Source organism: Artibeus jamaicensis, unplaced genomic scaffold, assembly GCF_021234435.1.
Source record: "Artibeus jamaicensis isolate MK-2021 breed Jamaican fruit bat unplaced genomic scaffold, CSHL_Jam_final contig_233, whole genome shotgun sequence".
In the NCBI taxonomy this organism is placed as follows: domain Eukaryota; kingdom Metazoa; phylum Chordata; class Mammalia; order Chiroptera; family Phyllostomidae; genus Artibeus; species Artibeus jamaicensis.
Window position 1 is genome coordinate 3802645 of NW_026521486.1, and position 20165 is coordinate 3822809.

Consider the following 20165-nt stretch of genomic DNA (forward strand, 5'->3'; position numbering starts at 1 on the left):
CACAGTCACTCTGGGGCCAGGCTGGTGGAGGAGACTCTGTTGTCCTGCAGCTGCAGCGTGAGGCTTCTCAGTGGGTGACAGACCGAAAGCAGAGGGCCAGGGACTTTCGAGGTTACGTGGCCTGGTTATGCGGCCCGGTGTCGCGGGCGGAAGTTCAGGGGGCAGTCCCATCAGTGCCCCAGCTGTCTCTTCTCTCCTGCGTGCTCCTCCGTGGCAGCTCCTCTGTGCCGTGCGCTGGGGCCTCCCTCTTCATGTCGGCCTCTACCGTGTTTTAGAGGTAAATGTCGTGGATTCAGTCGTGCTGAATCCACTTTCTTTATCTGCATTCCACGTGACATTTCATCATGCAAGCGTTTAAATAATTACGTAGTTTTCGGTCCATCCATCATATTTTCTGGTATCTTTTGTTTCTTTTTTCTTCCTCATGACCTCTGCCTTTTTACTGGCCTCCTGCCCCCACGGGGTGCCCCATATCTGTCGCCTTCATGCTTCTGAACTTCAGTGTCCTTCACCTCAGACACCACTTTGTGGTCCACAGCCTGTGGTGGGGGGGGTGGCCTTCCGGATGGATGGTTTGGAGTTGCGTGTCACCAAGATCGCAGTCCTCCCCTTCTTCTAGCAGGTGGTGGTGGGCGGTGGTCTCAGCCTCCAGCTCCACCTCGGTGTTCAGTAGGGCCTCAGCTCCCAGGGCAGGTGCCACCCCTTGGCCCAGGTCTGGGCTGGTCCGACTCCACGTACAGCAGGGTCTCACCGAGCTGCCCCGCCGCCTGGCACGGCCCACCTCCACGCCCTCAGGCCAGTGTGCAGACTGGCCCGCAGGCTTCTCATCCATCCACGTCCATCTCCAAGCACTGGACTGCGAGTCTCAGCTCCGCACGTGTCATCTCAGTGGTCTGGGAGGTGACCGCTGTGGTGCTGTCCTCAGTCTGTTGGGACCAGTACTTGTCTGGCTCCTCTCGGAGCCTGGGTGTCCTCTGTGATCTTGCCGAGGTCCTGAGATTTGGGGGCATCCAAATCCCTGGTCAGCGCAGTGCTGGCAATCTGGCTCTGTAGGCCCTACACTCCCCCCACCGCATGTTTTTTCTTCGTCAAGAACAGCTCCTCCTTGAGAGTTTTGATCTGTCTCCAGCTGCAGCCGAGTGATATTTGTGTCATCAGTGACCTTTCGGAGCCCATTGATGTCTCCACAGGCTGGCGCATGGCCAGCTCCATCTCATACTTGACTCTGAAGTCATCAGCAGCAAGACGGGCATCGTCAGTCTGCAGAGTGATGCGGGCATTGTCCACAGAACTTGCAGAGATCGAGCCCTCAGGTCCTTGACAGTCTGGAAGTGGTAGATGCCCCAGTCTCTGACCTGAGGCCCCTCTCCTCCGGGTGTTCCGCATTCTGCTGCACAGTCTCCCATTATCGGCCTCCAGGCTCCTCGCCCTCCAGGCAGGAGGCCATTCAGTCATCGCTTAGTCCCCTCCCCCTGGATGCCCCCGGATGCCTGCCAGAGCCCCCGCCACCCAAACACTGATGGAGTGGGACACAGAGAGCCGGTAGCCCGAGCCCTAGGCTCCGTGTGGGCGGAGAGGCTGGCGTGGGGCTGGCACTCATGTTGTTCGGGGAGAAGGCGAGAGGCCAAGGTTCAGGGTACAGCAGCCCTGCATGATGACAGCACCGCACAGGGCAGGACCCTTCTCGACCCGATGGAGAGCGTGTGTGAAAACTCACGGAGCCGGCGGGAGGGAAAGGACAGACTGAGAGGACCGGGTGCCGGCTCCCGCCGCCTGTACTCACAGCACGCTGGGGGGGTCTCACCGGGGCGGTGAGGCGAGGAGAGAGGCGAAAGGCACGGGTTGGAATGGAAACGTGAAACTACGTCTGTGCACGGGCGATGTGATCTTGTACGTAAAACTCCTGAGGCATCCACTAACAAACTGTTAGAACTAATAATACACGGTTCAGCAGGTGAGCACGGTTCAGATCAGTATATGAAGTACATGCTATTGCTGTAAGCTAGCAATGACTAGTCCAGAAATTAAACTAAGAAAACAATTCCATGTACAATAGCATAAAAAGAATAAAGTGTTTAGGAATACGCTTAACAAATGAAGTATAAGAGTTGCACACTGAAAACTAGACGACATTGTTGAAAGAGATGAGAGGCGACCTCAGAACATGGGAAGCTGCCCCACGTCCGTGAACGGAAGACCTACCACTGTTAGGATGGCGGTGCTCCCCCCCGATGGACAGACCCATCGCAAGCCCTGTCAGGAGCCTGGCTGACTTCTTCCCATAGAAATCAATCAGTCGATTCTGAAATTCATGTGGAAATGCAAGGTATTCAGAATAGTCAAGACAAGGTTGAAAAAGCAGAACGAAATCAGAGCACTCACTCTTCCCAGTTTCAAAAAGCTGCACACACCCACAAGTGTTTGAAGCAGTGTGGCGTTGGCTGGAGGGCAGATCAGTGGGATGCACTCAAGAGAACAGGGCAAACCCCTTCCACTCACGGTCACTGGATTTCGGACGAGAGTGCCGAGCTATTTCAGTGAGCGAAAGAGCAGTCTCTTGAACAGTCGATGCCGGGACCACCCAAGATCTGCGTGGAAAGGAGTGAATTTGGACCCCTGTCTCGCACCTCTTACAAAACCTAGCTCCACTCGGGGAGCCAGGTCGGTGAAACTCTCGGAGGAAGCCGGTGCAGATCTGCAACACCTTTCTACGACACCAAAACAAACAACAAACAGAAAAGATGGATAACCTGGACTTTATAAAAATCAATACTTTTGGACTGAAAAACATGCTGCAGGAATGTAGAAAGGCAGCTCTCAGCACGGGCAGTTGGAGGAGGTGTGGACTGTGGGGTTGGCAGCGAGAAGAGGGGGCTGCAAGCTGGGAGGAGCAGGGACTGGCGGGCGCCCCGTCTCCAGGCCAGGCTAGTCTCCCTGTCCCCAGGGCAGGTGTCACATTCGGGTGGCACTACTTCCTGACCCGCTGACCTCCTGACCTCGGTGACTGGGCTTCGTCCCTTCTCCCCTCCCACGGCTGTGGAAGGAGGGCTGGCTGTTAAAGGGAAAGTGTGGGTGGTTGCGGAGCTCAGGCCCTGTGTGTAGCCCTTAGAGCCCCGGTCGGGTCGCCGGCCTCCGTCAGTCAGCAAACTCGCACTGACGTGAGGTCCCCTGTGCGAGGCTGCCTGTGCGCAGCTCCGAGGTTCCGGGTGCGGTTTCCAGGTGTGGACGACCCGCACTTGCTCTCCAGCAGCTCACAGTCAGACAACTCACTGCGCCACGCACTTCCCTCCTCTTGCTGCTGGAACACGCAGACCTGTTTTTGGAGTAGGATGCTCTGCTGATTACCAAGCGAAGAAGGAGACTGAGTTTTTACGCCAGCATTGTTTCTTTCCATTCCATTTCAGTTCTTATTCTTTAATGGCTATGTAATAATAATAATAATAATAATAATAATAATAATAATAGTAACAGCTAGCCTTCGTTAGGCTGATCACAGTGTTGTCCGCGCCAGCCTCCCCATCGGCACCGTCCGCACAGCAGGCTGCGCTGATGCGATGGGCCAGGGTAAAATTCCAGCTTCAGAAATGCGGTCGCTGTGGCAGGTGCTGGGAGGAGCATTCCTGCCTTCAGCAGCTTGTGGAAGGCCTGATGTGTGCGGACCCCATTAAAACGTGGGCTCTAAGAAGCCGGGACTTGGTCTGGTGCACTGTGAGCTTCCACACCTGGCCGTGCAGTGGGCGTTCGGGATGAGCGAGTTGGTGGATGAGCGAGTTGGTGAACAGGACGCAGCAGCACGGCCGGTCCAGCGATTCAGGGGACGCCTGTCTTTTAGTGGGCGGGGAGGCCAAGGCTGGCGGGCAGGTGGTGTGTGCAGGTCAAGGCCAGAGGGAGCACTAGAATGCAGGTCTCCTGGCTCCATTATCCCACCCCAACTTTGAGAGCAAAGGTGGTCCTGTTTCCCATAGAAACGTCCCAGTGTGTTCCATTCCCACCGTGGGGTCGGCCTCTCCTAGGGGCTGGGAGGCGGGAAGTGGCCGGAGTTAGATTACTTACTCAGCTGGGCCTGCTCTGAGTCATTTTTCTTTTAAATCTAGGTACTCTTCATGTGCATTTTCTTGCACTCACAAGAGTATCAGCTTGGAAAATGGTCAGTTTTGTCCTTTTTAGAGTAGCTTTTTCTGTTTTTAAACCTGCGGAGCATCGAGTCAGTGTCTAGCTTAGGGAAGTCTGCAGCCTGAGTCCCCAGGTTCCCGGTGCCTGCCAAGCAGAGGCCCGGTGGGGGGTTGCTGTGAAAGTCAGTCCAGGGCACGGGCCTGTCAGCTGACATGCTCCTGTTTGTTACCTAAGGCGGGACGGGAGCGCCCGCTGTTTGCCCTGCTCCTCGAGGAGACAGACGTGTGGGGGCACCAACCCCGAGCTGGGCTGAGACCAGGTGACTCTGGGTCTCGTCCTGCCTTTGTTGCCCACTCTCTGTACCCTGAGACGTGTCACCGGAACGTGAAAAGCCATCCGAAGACGACCACAGGAGTGCTAGGACTTGTTTCCCGTGAGCCAGTGGGCGTAGACGGCAGCAGAGGCAAAACGCCATCTTTCAAGGGTGTCTGCAGGACTCCACATCTAAATGTATTGTGAAGGCCTCACCTGGACAACATCGCTTCTCTAACCTCCAGGACCGGCTCAGACAGCAGTTCCCCGCCCTCCTTCTCTGCCCTTTGCCTTGTGGCCCTGTCTCATTTCTGGAGCTGCTGCTTTGGGTCACACACGCAGTAAAAGGGCAGAGACCTTCCCCACGGACTTCCAGGCCTCCTGTGCCCAGCGGTGGGGCTTTCTTAAGCACCTTCCACCTCTGGGCTTTCCTTTCTCCTCAGGCCAATGTTCAGAATAAATAAACTGACCCTTCTTTCTACAGGGTCTTCAGAGCCGTTTCATTTTCATTCTCAGGCCACAGGACTTCACTGCTGAGTGTTCACTATTCATATACAACTCTGAACAAGGGACTAATTCAACTACTTTCTAAGTTAGAAACTGTCCCCAGTGCGGACAGAGTGCTTGACGTCAAAAGGCCCTTCTGACCTTACCTGAAGTGGCCGCTCGCTGGGCCTGCTTCAGACACGTTTTGTGTGCTCCCCTGCAGTTGGACGGCGTCTGGTCTTAGGGCTGTCGGCTCAGGCCCAGCATTTGGCAGGGTGGTTTTGGCTTATTCCAAGCCAGGGTGGCTGGGCTGGTAGGGGAGCGAGCTGGGGAAAGTGGGCGGGGCCAGGCCAGGCGGGCTCGTACCTGATTGTCTCACTGGCAGCGGGAGGCGGAGCCTTCTGGAGAGGCAGTCCGGGATTGTGACCGAGGAGGAGGCGGCCTTCGGGCTCCATGTCCGCACAGCTGGTCCCCACACAGCTCAGGGCCCCCGGGGTGCTCACCATCCCTGCCTCCTGGAGCTATGTGGGTTCAGTGGGAAGGGCTCAGGGCCTGCATGCCCGCCCTGCACTCACGGTGGGCCTCGGGCAAGTCTGGGTTAGGGGAACGGCAGGGCTCTAGACTTAGGCGAGGGCGTGCAGCTGCGGGGCCAGGGCGGGAGCCAGCAGTGGGTGCTGGCTGTGGGAGAGACAGCCTTCCTCGTGTTAGTGAAGGTGCCGCTCGCTAAGCAGACTGCAGCGTGGGCACTGCCTTCCCGTTTGCCAGTGGAAAACCAGAGGCACAGAGCAGTGACGGGGCTTGCTTGGAGCACGCAGCTCGTAAGACCCAGGTGCTGGGTCAGTCCCCACGCAGTCCCGATCCCTGCCCGTGCCCTTGGGGACGCCCAGGCAGCCCCTCACGGGACACACAGGGAATCTCCTCCTCAGCTTGGAAGTGGGCGTCTGCAGCAGGCTTCCAGATCTCGTGGTTTTTTTTGAAGGTGCTCCCAGTTGGCACCTGTTTCCACAGGCCTGTGTGTTCGAGATTTCCCGCCCTGAGCCCCGTCTCGGGTTGACCTTCGTCTGTGTGGGCAACGCTTGCCCCTGCTCGGTGCTGTCGTGTTCTTGAGTGATTCTCCTGGGCTTTTTGGCAACAAACCAAATTGAATCTCGGTGGTTATGGGACTTGAATCAATTATGTTGCAAAAGAAAACACTAGCCCCCTGGCAGTGAGTGGTGGGGGTCGCCTGAGTTCCGGACTTTGTGGGAACTCTTCGTCACGCTCTCCTGCAGACAGGCTTCTCTGACGCTCCGACTGCAGACAAGTGTCGGTGAGGATGCATTGTGTCCAGAGCAAGTCTCTGGGCATGTGGAAGAGGGGCCGCGTGCACGGGAGAACCGTGATGTCCGTGGGACAGGGAGGGAGGAGGTGCGGCGAGCAGGGACGGGGAACCGAGCCGAGGCGCACCCTGGACGGACGGGGGCGCCTGGCACTTTGCGGTTTCCCGAGAAATCCACTCCCAGGCTCCATTCTTCCTCTAGCTGCTGTCACTCAGCAGCCGCAGGCACTGTGACAGGCACCAGGGTCCCCTCAGGAGCTGACAGCTTCGCTGGGGAGATAATGGCACTGTAGAGGAACTGCAAAGGGACAGTGATGGGCAGAGGGTCACTGGCGTGGGGGGGGAGGCTCCTCAGGAGGCGGCACTTAAACTCGGCCTTGCAGCACGGGTGGGAGGTGGCCAGAAGGACGGTCTCTGGCGGTGGCGGTGTGCGGCCTGGGTTGTTCAGGTCCCTCAGGCTGGGAGAGCAGGCTGGAGCGGGGCCCTGGGGCCGAAGCCGGCAGGTTTATTCCACGTGTGGGCCCACGAGGGTCTTCTGTGTGTGGCTGCCTCGCTCAAAGATGTGCGAGCAGAGTGAGAGGACACGCAGTGGGGACAGGGCCCCAGGGCGGGAGTGGGGCCTACACGCAGGCGAAGGGGGAGGGGAGGGCACGGTCCTGTACGAGGCCTGGGCGGGCCGCAGGTAGCGACGGAAAGAACCCGGCTCTTCTCCACCCTCACCATGTGGGGACACTTCTCCACCCTCACCATGTGGGGACACTTCTCCACCCTCACCATGTGGGGACACCTCTCCACCCTCACCATGTGGGGACACTTCTCCACCCTCACCATGTGGGGACACTGCGTGGGACGCGTGGGTGCCTCCGTCGGGCTTTCTGGAGTCGATTGGCTTTTATGAAAAGCTGGAAACAGTCCTCGTTGCACAAAGGCAAGTTTCCACAGTCCCAGCAAACTCCGATATGTGTGAGGTCTTATTGGTACCAAGTTGCTGGTGAAATTAGAGAAAGTGCCCAACTCTCCTTGTGCTTCTTTTTACTGCCTTTGTCTCGCGCACATGTCTCCAGTGAGGAGAAGCCCGGAAGGCCGTCGGGGACTGGCTGTTCTCTGTCGGAGGAGAACAGGGTGCGTCACGGCAGCTCTTTGCTGGTATTTTAGTATCTGGTGTGTTTGTGAACAGTTCTGTGCAACTGGAGTTTCTTCCTCAGTTTCTGTGGCCACAGCCCCACAATACTGCACCGGGTCTGCTTATTCGCATGCTCACACGCTCCCGCGTCAGATGCGCGATTTCTGGGTCGGAATATCTTGTTCTGATCTCCAGGAGCATTTCACCAGCTGCAGTAGCATTTTTCTCCAGAATGGAAACGTTAGTTGTTCTTCCCACTGCAGACGCTGGGAGGAGAGAGGATTTGGTTCTGTGAAGGACGTACGCAGAGGGTGGGGTGGGCGTGGGCTGTTGCCAGGCTCCCTCGGCGGTCTGATCGGGGGACCAGTGTCATCTGTGTGCAGCCACTTCCCCTTTAGACACCACAGCTGAGGGCACCGGACGGACAGGCTGCCCCGCTGGCTCGGGGGCCCTGGCGTTCGCCGTCTCGGGGTCTTGCCCTTTGTGCGCCCGCCCGTGTGTGCGTCCTCCCCCTCTCACTTGTTCACTCGTTTGTTTTTGGCCCCGACGGAGGCTTCGGCAAGGTCTCTTGTTTCAAGGACCTGCAGTGAAGAGGGAGACGGCGCTGGTCTGCGGCGGCCGGTGACCGTGGCCTTGCGCTCCTCTGGTCCAGCCCCCGGCTTTTCCAAGGAGCTGTGTTTCTGCATTTCGCTGCTCTGAGAAATTCGTGTGTGCTCCAGGGTGGCTCGGGGTTCAAAGAGAGTCCCGGAGCCGTGTAGAATCGTGGGGACCTTTTGTTTCCAATCTTTTAAAGCCTTGCACCTCTTCCACTTTCCAGGGGTCGCCCCGTAACTGTGGTGTCAGACGAGGTGCTGGGGGCGTGCGTGTGGGGCTCGCTGCAGGGGCTTGGCTTGGCAAACGCGTTCAAATCCCACCGAAAACACAAGTGCCGACTCGGGGGCAGGGCGGTCCCTACGACGTGAGACTTTAAAGTGCGGGCTGACCAGCTGGACCTTTCGTCCCCTCACGCAGGTGCTTCCTCGTGTTCAGAGGGGACCCCCTCTGGGTCAGTGGAAGCGAAGTGAGGTGTGGCCCCGGGTGTCCTGGGGGCCGCCCAGGAGGCTCCGGTGGGGAGGTCTTTCCACTAAGTGACCACGTAAGCTGACCGTTGCAGAAGACTTGACTTTTCAGGGGTGACTGAAAGTTACTTTGGCTCTCATCTGGTAACTCGTCTTCTTTTCTTTCCTGGGTGATCCAGGAGAGGTCAATGCGCGGCTTCAGAAATGCGGCTGCTGACCACACACTCCTGCGGCTTTTCTTTGCCACCGTCTCGTTTGTGCAGGTGGCAGCACGTCTCTGTCCATGTCGATGAGTTAGGGGGGCCCACCGTGGGCAAGATGCCCCCGAAGGGGCCCTTCTGGAAGGAGCAGTGAACGGTGCCCGGGTGAAGCAGCTCGGGTAGTGATGTGCTTTAACGAGGTCTGCGAGGAGAACAGGGGGTGGGAGGTGGGGCTGGATGCCACAGCATGGTCGGGGGGCTCCCCGAGGACTCTGGGCAGCAGGCCGGACGCTGTGGGGGGGTCCGTGCACCTCCCTCAGAGAAGAGCTCCCGGGGTGAGGCAGTGGCGTGTGCAAGGCTCTGAGGCAGGAACGGCTTAGTGTGTTGGAGAAACGGGGGGGATCCCTGGACTGGGGCTCATCGGGGCTGGCCGGCGGGGGGGACCGAGGGGCCACACGGGCCAGGACAGAAGGGGAGGAGGCGGGCGTGACTCCCAGTGCGTGGGTTTGGCGCAGGCACATGGCACGATCTAAGTGCCGGGAAAGGTGGTCCTGCAGAGAAGAGAAATTGGGAGGGAGGGCGGCTTTCTCTTCTTCCTAGCATCCTAACATTATTGGGTGTGTGTTGGTTTTTTATTTTAAACTTCTGTTGTTGTGTTAGCTTTGAAATTTTAGAGTGATTAATATCATCTGCATCCCTTTTGCTTTGGGATTCTGTGTCATTTTCTGGGCTCTTTTGGAAGTATTGTATATGTATGTATAATGCTTGTTAATAATAACAGTAACAGAATGACCTCTGGTCCTTTCAATTAAAAATGTAACTATGAATAGAATGTAAAATAGTCCTCAGCCTGGCCAGCCACTGATGATTACGAATTGTGAGAAGTTGGCCATGTTTAAACCACACGGGGATTTCTGTGCAGAAACGCGGCACCAGTCCCCCTTCCTCCCTCGTTGTTCCCCTTTCGGGCAGACACCCAGCCCTGCCATGCTGCCCTCTGGATCCTGGGCGGCCCCGCCCACACCGGCCTGCACCCTCCTCTGACCTCACTTACCACTCCTCGCTCCCCCTCCCCGGAGGACTCTTCTTTCTGGGCCGCCCTGCACCCCTCCACACACCCCTGACTCCCACCGGCCCCTTGAGATGCAGCTTGGTGTCCCTGCCTCTGCTGGACGTCCCACTCTGGGTTTCTCAGCATCCGGGTAGACACACGGCCCCTGAGAGGCCTTCGAGGGGTGCTCAGTGGGGTCAGAGGTAATGTCTCCTGCCCCCTCTTGGAAGCAGGAGTAACCCATCTGCTGTGCCGCCCTCCCACCCGATACGTCACAGCTCACCGAACCCCCGTGCTGGCCCCACCTCCGACCTCCCAGCAGCCACGAACAGGGGTCTCGGTGGGAAGCCTGGGGACCCGGGGCCAGAGCGCCTGTCACAGCACCCGAGGCCGTGGTCGCTGACAGTCAGGTTGCTGCTTGCCCGTCTGGCGAAGTGTGCGGGCTGATGCTGCGACTCGCCCTTTACGCCTTGAGCCCTGTGTGCGCTGGACTTGCACCACAGGTGTCACACCGGGTCACCAACACTGGACGTAACTTCTGGGAGGCGGTTGTGCTCAGGAGACACAGGCTGGCCTCGCAGTGAGCCTCTGAGAGTGAGCTCAAGCGTGGACTCCAGGGTCCCGGAGGGGACGTCCTCCCCAGGGGGGCCATGAGGCTCAGGTCTGACTGGGGAGGAAAGTGCTGTGCGGCCCAGAAGGTCACTGCACATGCGCAGCCCTTAGACTTGCTTGGCTCTAAGCCACTCACGTTCCCCAGAGTCTCTTGCCAGTAGAAGGCTCTTTTGGAGCATCTCAGGCTCAGAGAAGTCAGGGCGTGTCCAACTTCACTCTCGTTTTCAAGCAGAGGTGGCAGGATGCTGAGAAGGTGCCCGAGTCCCCGCCGCTGTGTAATGGAAGGTTGGGACCAGGCTTCCAAGTTTTGGCCCCGAGAGCCCTTTACTGTAAGAGTAAAAAATGACTTCTGAATCATCAGAAATTAAAGTTTGTTCAGTGTGGCTTTACTGACTTTGCTTGTTTGGGGTACGTGAACGGCTGTATTTTCCTTTAAAAATTCTCACTCCAGCAGGTGTTCTTAGTGACTCCCTAACCCAGACTGAGAACTGCTGCCAGTCTTCTCCGGGGGAACTGAGTGCAGCCAATCACATCATCCCAGGGAGTTTCAGGGACACCGGTCTACCCGACTGTCCCTGGGAGGGAGGGTGACAGTGTCGGGTTGGATGGACCGCAAACTCTTTTCAGAGTCTACATACTCTGAAAGCTTAAAGAAAACATTTAAAGGAATTTTTTTCATCCTCGTCGAGGATTTTTTAAATTATTAATGTTTAGAAAGGGAAGAAGGGGGTGGGGAGAGACAGATCAATTGGTTGCCTCCTGTGTGCATTGGACCGAGGGTCACACCTGGGTGTGGGCCCTGACTGGGAATTGAACCCACAACCTTTGATGCACTGGAAGATTTTCTGACCAACTGAGCCACCTGGCCAGGGCAGAGGAATTTCACATTTATAAATTTATAAAAATTTATAAATGTTTATTCACGTGAAGGCTCTTAGAAACCACCAGAAGCAGCTCGCCTGATCCCTGTGCCCCCCCCCACAGGAGACTCAGAGCCGCGTGAGCTGGAGGCTCCTTTCCGTCCGTCTCGTACTGACGTGTAGCGTCGCAGGTGCTCCTTCACCCCCCGGGTGTCTCTGATTCCTCGTGGGACAGGCAGGGCCCCAGAGGCAGCAGCATTTGCCTGCCTGTGTGTCTTGGGGTCATTTTCCTCCCACGCCTCCCAGGGCGTATTCCCATCCTTTCTTATGGGTGTGAAACCTGCCCCTTCAATGCAGGTGGAGGTTGTGAGGTTGAAATCTTGCTTTTTGAACTGTGTCTGAGAGGCTCACGGACTGTCCGTGGAATGCAGGAGATCCGGAGCCTCCAGCGAAGTGTGGGGACGGAAAACGGGGACTTCCGTGAGCCTTGACACAGCTGCCACCGTGAAAGAGCCTGTCCCTGAGGTCTGCCCGTGAGGGCCTGGCACGTCAATGACGTTTAAAAAGCCATTTAGGAGTGACAGGAAGGCGGACAGACAAAGGGGAAGTACTTACGCGGTTGGGAAAAGCAGACCATGGGACGGCGTGTCGGCTGTGACTGCGGGGAGGACGCCGGACAGGGCGGAGCGGACTGAGTCGAGAGGACTCAGGTTGGTGGAAGGGAGGCCGGCTGTGAGGGAGCCCTCTTTGCGTTTGATGGCCCCGTGTGACTCAAAAGAGTTGACATTTGGACTTGAAGCTGTCACGGGTTGAAAGAGCAAAGCTGGTGTCACACCTGAGCGGGAACATGCCTGCTTCGGAGGCGATGAGGCACTGAGCCCAAGTGTCGCCATGTTTGATGCTGTGCAGTGGCTTCTCCGGGTTGGTCTGTTCAGAAAAACGTGTTTTTCCTTAACCTTCCCCAACAGGATTTCTTCTTCCTGTGGGAGGAAGAGCCTTGCTCAGTCGTGTTGACTCGAACAAAACGAGATGCGCTTCCCCATCCTTTCTCTCTCTCACTGTGAGGTTGAAGAGTCCGAGCCGTGTCTGCTCCCGGTGATGCAGTTAGTTCCTAATCTCCTCCTCACCCCAGCTCCCCCTTCAGGCTCGGGCAGGTGCTTCTGTGCTGGGAGTCACCAAAACTGTCCTTTCAGGACATGGTTTCCGGGGCAACCCCATGCTCTGTCTTTTCAGTCCCTGGAACCACCTGATTGTGTTGGACCCACACCGGACGCCCTGGTGGGAGCTTCGGGGGGACCCCCAGCCCACCATGGGCCTCCGTGGGCTTCCTCAGGGGCCACCTTCCAAATCGAGCACCTGAAATAGTGCAGAGTGCTACTGAGTGTGAACTGTCCCTGGAAAGAAAACCCGTGAGGAGACACCCCTCGGGAAGAAAAGGTAAAACCGGAAACCAAGCACTTCACAGCTCACGAGCGGTCGATTGGTCACCATTGAAGCAAGTGCACCACGGGGTCTCCAGAGATGTGAGTCGCCCGATTTGCTGCTCTCTGCCTCTCCTCTGGGGGGCGCTCACTTTCCCAGATGAGGTCCCTGGGGACAGAGCAGCTGGGCCAGGCACTGGCGCTGTTACAGAGGGGTCCCTGTTTGCCAGTGGTGCACAGCGGCGCATTGCCTTGGGCCTCACCCCGAGCCCCTGCGTGTGGGAGGCAGGGAGGGCTGCAGACAAGCAGGAGGCCTGTCCTTTCGTCCTTTCTCGCAGGGCACAGATGGACGGATAGACAGACGGGAACAGAGGCCCCAGGATCCCCTGGGCCCCAGCGGAGATCCGGCTGGGCAGCAGAGGGGCTTCCTGTGCGGCTGGCTGGTGGGAGGCAGCTGGGAACCGAGCCCCCCACTGTGGTTCCTGAGTCGCGTGTGGGTCAGTTCAGTACGGGCAGCAGTGTCTGTGGAAGAATTTACACTAGACTTAAAGCCGCGTCCTGGGAGCTCTCCGGGTACTTTCGCCTGTGGGCCTTTGGTCTGTGTCAACCACTGTAACCCGGACTCTTCCGTTCGGCCTTTCTCATCCTGAATTCATCTCCACTTTTACCAAGCAACTGCCCATGCTCCGACACCAGGTGTGGGGACTGTGGCCCTGAGCACAACAGCAGACAGAGGTCCCGCCCTCCAGGGGCTCCTGTCCCAGGCGGGGGGCGGGGGGTGGGGTGGGGGAGGCCGTGGGCGGTCTGAGTGAGTGACCGGTGCAGCTCATGGGGGGGGGGCGGAAGTGCTGGGGACAGAAGGAGAAGACAGAGAAGGGCCTGGTGTGCTGATGGGGTGGGGGGTGGGGGCGGGCTGCAGAGGCCCACCTGACCCAGGCCTGAGGCACCACAGGGAGCAGGCAAGCAGGTGGGGCTGGGGCTGGGGCGGTGGGGAGAGCGCCCCGGGAATGCGGGCCGAGGAGCAGGTAACGGAGGGTGAGCAGGCTGCACTCTGTGGGAGTGCTCTGCCCGGGGCTTTTGTTCTGCTTGAGGGGAGACGTGGTCTCACGTAGGTTTTCAGAGGGTCACTGTGAGAACAGAGTGAAGGGGGTGGCAGCGGCGACAGCTGTCTGGACAGACGCACAGTCGCGCAGGGGAGAGGCGACGGAGGGTCGGCACCCTCTGTGGCCGTCGGTCCTCAAAGTGTGCGTGGGCTGAAGTCCCCTCTGGAAGACGTGCTGCAGCCATGTGGTGTGGGGGGCCCTCCCTCATTCCAGCGCAGGCCCTTCATGGAACCAAGTGGGTTTTTTTTTATCAACTAGTTCTTGTGTTCCAAAATGATTACGTGCCAAGAGTCCAGATTTGAAGTAGTCAAGAAGGTTACCAGGTGAAATGCCTAAGTCCCCTCCCCACGCCCACACATGCCCCAGAGCGAGTCTGAGGCCACACTGGGGCTCCGTGTGCATCGGCAGCTTCCCTGGGCACCCGGTCGTTTCCCGTGGGTGCCCGGCGGGGTCAGACTGTCTCTCTCGGCCACGGCCCACTGCCTGCGCCTGATGTGTGGGAACGCCTCCTGTCTGTACTCAGTCCGCCCCTCCTCTGGCCGCCAGGCCCCCCTCCACGCTGGGCCAGCAGTTTTCATTCTCGATGGACAGTGGGGTGGTGTTCAGTGCGTATATTTTGTTGCCACCGTGAGTACCTGCATTTGACTTGTGGGTGGGTTTATCTGTAGGATAAAGTTACAGAAGAAATATCTGGGTCAGAGGCTACAGGAGCTTTCTTTTGTGAAATCGATCACACATCGAGAGGCCTGCAAGGACACTCAAGGGCAGGCATAGCGGGCACGTGCTTGGTTTTCGACGGCCCCTCCCACGGGCGCTTGTGGCTGGAGCCGGCTGTCCAGCAGTGCAGGGCAGGAGCCAGCGCCACCTCCCGACAGGCCCGCAGTCCTCAGGACCCAGGCTGCCGCCCTCCCTCCGCCAGACAGGCCCACTTGCCATCGCCTGGGGTCCGAGGGCCACTCCCTCCCCACACGGTGCCTCAGTCCCCTTTGGGATGTCAGCCCCAGGTGGCAGGGACAGTCTGTCTTGTTAGAGACACAGGGGACGTGCTCTGTGTGTGTTTGGAGAAGGAGCGGGGGCACTCGTCCTTACATACCGACTGACCGTCCCCCACCCTGGGCCAGATGGCGACTCCAGAGTAGCTGTAGTCGTTTTCCAATTAATGAAGAGTTCCCACCGTAATACAGTGTTATAATAACACTAATAAATGTTACTATAACTAATAGTAACACTTATTAGTGTTATAATAACCGCATATGATACCGGGGGCACTGGACGTATGGAGGGACCACTTCATATGTCACGTAGGTGTCTAACCACTGCGCCATACACCTGAAACTAATATAAAAGTGAATGTCAACTGTAATTGAAAAAAATAAGCCTTTCAAGTTGTTAAAAAAGTATTTTTAAAGTAATGGTGGGGGGGTAGAATTTCCCACCCTGACTAATGAATTTGAGAAACAGACCTGGGGGGAGCATGCTGTCCCCGAGGCCCCGGGGCAGCTCTGAGCCGCGGTGAGGACGCCTTCCCTCCGAGCTGCCTTCTGCGGTGGCGGGACAGGGGGCTGTCCCTCCTGCCCAGGCCGACTCTCAGGGACGCGGGCAATGCGATCACTTGGCTCAGAATGTCCTTGCTTTAAGTAATAGCTTTTTGGCCCAATGAACTATTCTGTTTGTTTTTTTTTTTTTTCTTTTCTGGAACAAAGGGCATTAAGGGCATTAAGGGGGAGCTAGTCGTGCTTATATAATTTGTACTTTCTGTTTATCTGATACTTGTTATCAGGCCGGGCTGGGGCGGGTGCCATGTGGGGAGGCTGTGCCGTTCCCAGCCCAGAGCCAAGGGCACCCCCAGCGACCTCCATTAACCTCCGAGACTCAGCCAGTCCTTCGGGAGTGGCCATGACCGACCGGTGTTTGTACACGGCAGGAGCAGCAGTCACTGCATTCCTGGAATCTTGGCGAGTGCCTCTTAGAACGTGTGCTCAGCAGACATCAGTGCAGGCCTACTGTGTGCGAGGACACACGTGGAGGACTGCAAACGTCTTCCTCACGCACACGTGGGGGGCGGCAATGATTTGTACATCCCTACACTGATCATTGCCTTGCTGCCTGGGGCCAAGCTTGCTGCTTCTGCCCCTCAGGCGGGCAGACAGGGTTCCAGGCAGGAGCACCTAGTCCCTGTCCCTCGGGCAACTGCCATTAAGGTCCCCCAGGGACACCAGCAGGTGCAGAAAGAGTCTCCGATGGGGGCGTTCACTTCTGTGTAGCATGTGTTCAGAGTTAATGGGACTCATTCAGCATTTCAGCTGAGTATCGGGGGTCAGTTTTGTCAGAACGAAACAGCCACTCACCTACTGGGTGGGGGGTGGTCTGAAGTGGCCCGAAGAAGTGCCAGACTGTCCCTGTCTGCGAAAGGGCAGCACCGACTCACTGGTTTGTCACTTTGCATTTCCCAAAGTTCTCTCACATCCTTATCACCCAGCCCCTTCCTGCCTTGGCAGTGATGACCTCGCCCGGCAGAGGAGGATGGGGCTCCTGGACAGGTGACCGAGTGGAGCTTGTTCCCCACCCCTGCCACCCTGTCTTCCCAGGAACTTCCCCTCCCCTGAGAGAAGTGCCCCGTTAATTATTAAGCACACGTTTATGGGTTTGGCATTGATAACTGCATCTCAGAACACGCAGTGCCATGCGGCGCTGCAGACTGGCTTGTCCAGAGCGTGTCCAAGCCCCGGTGGCGGTTCGGGTGGTTCGGGTCCCCCTTTTGCAGGAACTGGCCTGGCAGTTCTCTTGTTGCCTTCAGAAGCCTCAGTTTCCCCAACTTCAGCACAGTGGATGCTAAAACCAGATTCAAGTATGCATGAAAAAAGTTCTCTCTCTTTTTTTAAATCCTCACGTGAGGGCATTTTTTCTCATTACTTTTAGAGGGAGAGAGGAGAGGAAGGGAGACAGAGAAACATGGGTGTGAGAAGGGAGTGTTGATTGGTAGCCTCCTGTAGCTGCCTAGACTGGGGGCCAGCGTCCGGACTGGGGTGATACGCATCTGGACCGGGGCTCTGCACACCCGGACCAGGGGTCGGGCCCGCTGTCCAGGTGTGTGCCCTGACTGGGAGCGGGACCCGAAGCCTTTGGGTTACAGGGTGGCGCTCTGACCAACCGAGCCACACTGGCCGGGGCACAAGCATTCTGAGTAATATTCCCTGGCAGGCCCAGGGCCCGAGGGGGTGTTTGAACAGCGAATAAGACAGCCCTGAGAATCAAGGCCCTGCACGGAGGGAACGGCCTCCCAGCCAAGCAGGGCCTGGCCTGGGCCCGGGAATGGTGTGGCGCAGGGTCCTGCTGGAGCTGGGCAGCACGGGGCCGGGGGTCTGGGCCGAGTCCCCACCTGGCAACCACGAGCTGTGGGGCCCTTGATTTGAATCATTGTGCTCGGTTGCCGCCCTACAAAATGGGGACAATGATACATTATTTACAGGACTTTGGAGGAACAAAACTAATGTATCGAAAGCGCGCCTCAACCACATGTTGGGGATAAGAGGTGCACGGGGGCTGCTTTGGTGTCGGTCCGTTCCTGTCCTGGGCGCCCCAGTGGGGCGGCAGCACCGCATGTGGGTGAAGCAGGCGTGTTCTGGATTTGACAGAAACCCGGCCACCTTTGGCCACGAGGTGGCCTTCTGGGAGGGCAGGGTGTCGTTCAATCCTTAGGTGGTGGTACCTGTGTGGTACCAGTGGGTAGCTCCTTCAGTTCCTTCCATGGTGGCCTCGGTTCCCCTGGGATTGAGTACAGCTCCTGGGTGTGGCCCGGTCTGCAGCTGGTTCCCACGGTGGGGGGAGCGCCCTGTGCGTTCCAGTGTCCATTCACCAGAACAGAGTGTGTCTGGGCATCGGGGCCGCCCCTTGGGAAGCGCCTTTTCTCCTGGTGATGCCTGTCTGCAGCTCTCAGCCTGGGGCCGCGTGTCCCACTCCCACTTTAAGGCAGGGATGGGTGACATCTGGGGACCAGCTGTGAGGGAAGGTCGTGCCTTGTGTTGTCCGGGTAACAGGGCCATGGACAGTCCACCGTCTTCCCTGTCCTCCTTTCCACTGCCAGACTTGGCGTTCTCTGTGGAAAACAGGCTGTTCTTGGTTTTGCAGGTCACACGTACATTTAAAAAAAGAATCCCCAATTTGGTCTGTTAAGGCTCTTTAACTTTGGATATTGCCATTTTTCCTGCCTGCTGTAAACAGGCAGAGCAGGCACCCTGAGATTTCATCCGATCGTCATCAAGCCTTTTCGCTTTCACTTCGCCCAAGTCCACTTTTTGCGCAGTATTAAAAGGGCAAAGAGTAATTTTTCTGTTTGCTTTTGACAAATTTAACATTTGGCCTCTCCTGATTCCCACTGATCTAGGCCAATTGAGCTGTTTTTGTTTTATTTTTAAAAAACATGAGGTCTTGCCCCTGGTCTGTCTGTATCCGCAGCCCTGCCTCAGTTCTGGAGACAGATCTTTGGAAACGAGGCTCACCCGGTGCAGCCAAGGTTCCCGGGCCTCGCAGCCCCGAGGTTCCCGGGTGCACTTCCCAGGGTTTGCCTTTGGAAGCCCCAGCAGACGAGGCTGGAACTGTGGAGCAGATCTCAGGTGATAGGGCTACGTACAGGTTGATCTCAGTCGACAGAGTTTTGGGAAAACATCTTGGTGTGATGTCCCCTTAGCAAACAGGGAGCGTTGGTGTCCAATGCTGGTCTGCATCATCCGTTCCTTGGGCGACCATGGGCAAATTTAACTCCTCCAAGCATCGGTTTTCTCAGCTCTAAAGTATAGACCAAAGTAACGACAGTAACAGTAATTACCATCTGCACGTAATTACATTGTTATTACTATGTCCATGACTTACTGGGGCCATGTGTATGTACTGCCTCATTTGACCCTCACAGCGGTTCTGATTGCCTCATTGTCTCTTTAACAGATAAGCCAGGGAGGCACAGAGAGGTTAGGCGACTTGCCCGCTGTTACCCAGCCAGTGAGGAATGGGTTTGGGAGCGGAGCCAGGCTCTGGAGCCCGTATTCCTTACTACGGTTCCAGACTGTCTCCCAGGGCGTCGTGCGGATGAGGTGTGCCAGCCTCGGGAAGACAGCCTAGAACACAGCATGTCACACACTGTGCCGGCCCTCCCGTTGCTAAGCCGAGGTTTGGACTCCCGACTTCGTGGTTAGGAAAGTGCTGTCCCTGTGGCTGTGTGATCTGAGCCCAGGGTGGCGGAAAGGAGGGTGGGGTCCCACCCACGGTGGACCAGTTCCGCCCTCCCAGCAGCTGGGCTTCTGAACCTGCTCCTGCTTCCTCCCTCTCTCAGGGGTCCCTGCCGCTGTGCCCCCGCAGGGTCGAGGCCGGAGTCTGCACTCAGAAATGGTCTTTTCTCCTCCCAGCCGACCCGCACAGAGCACACATGGTGTCGAAAGAAACTGTTTGAATTTGGGGCGTCCGGGGCTGACCTGAGTCAGTTGGGGGGGGATACCACCCGACACAATCAGAATGTACTAGAACACCCAGGGAGACCGGAGAGGCGTGTGAAAAGCGCATTATTTCCGCTTGCATTTTACCCCAGACCCTTGACCCGCCGGATGGGTGGGACGTGGCGCCCCACGTGCAAGGGCTCTGCACACTCTCCTCACGGGTTCTGCGTCGAGGTCTCCAGGGGCCGAGCACCCTCTGGGCTCTTCGGCAGGATGTGGAGGAGGCGCGCTCGGTCACGTGGGATGTGTGCCCGTGTATGCGTGCAGCGCACACGGACACGTCCGTGCTGAGTCCCCAGGTAGCTGGCTCTGGCCTCCTCCCAGCTAAAGGACACGTTTTAGGCGGCTTCGTATGTGGGCAGTGGTGGAAATGGGAGTTGCTCTTTTACCTCGGGAATTCACAGTCACAATGACATGTTCTTCTTACAGGTCTGTCTACGGATTTTGAGCATCTACAGCCGATCTGAATTTAAGCGTTCCTGCTGCTCCCTTACCCTTCGGAGAGATGTCTGTCACTTACGATGACTCCGTTGGAGTAGAAGTGTCCAGCGACAGCTTCTGGGAGGTAGTGTCCTTGCTTCCTCCCGCATGACACAGAGATCAGGCCAATGCTGCCAGGGCTGTGTTTTGGGGGGTGGGGGTGGACGGGGGGTGAGGGGAACATGCCCCCACACCAGCAGGCGAGCAGGCTCGGGGCCGGATGGCGGCTCCAAGGGGGCTCCGAGGCGTCCGAGTGGCCTCATCAGCTGGAGTGTCCGCTGCTCTTCCTTCTCGTGTCCAGCCGTGTGTGACTTGGAGGGTGTGCGCTAATCCCTAGGCTTAGCCTGAAAGGCAGTTTTGCTTTTGGGTTTTGTGTAGAAAAACAGATGGTGGTGATGGGATGCCACGCAGGACAGCACAGGCCAGTGGCCAGAGGGCTATCCAAGTGCCCTGGGGTTTGTGGGAGCATCTTCCTGTCGGCCCACGTCCACGGGGAACTCCCTTCCTGATTGGATTCCTATGTGGTTTTGGGAGTCGCCCTT

General features: G+C 57.5%; 1 protein-coding gene across 5 annotated transcripts in view; it reads left to right on the forward strand.

Annotated features, from left to right (window-relative positions):
* The window catches only part of PACSIN2 (protein kinase C and casein kinase substrate in neurons 2), a 109136-nt gene that overhangs the window by 63157 nt on the left and 25814 nt on the right, over nucleotides 1-20165 (forward strand). For all 5 annotated transcript variants that reach the window (XM_053661508.1, XM_037160720.2, XM_037160723.2 and 2 more), the window contains one exon: nucleotides 19573-19708. In XM_053661508.1, the coding sequence (XP_053517483.1) occupies nucleotides 19649-19708 (60 nt within the window). In that variant the 5' untranslated portion in view covers nucleotides 19573-19648. The remainder of the gene's footprint in view (nucleotides 1-19572; nucleotides 19709-20165) is intronic.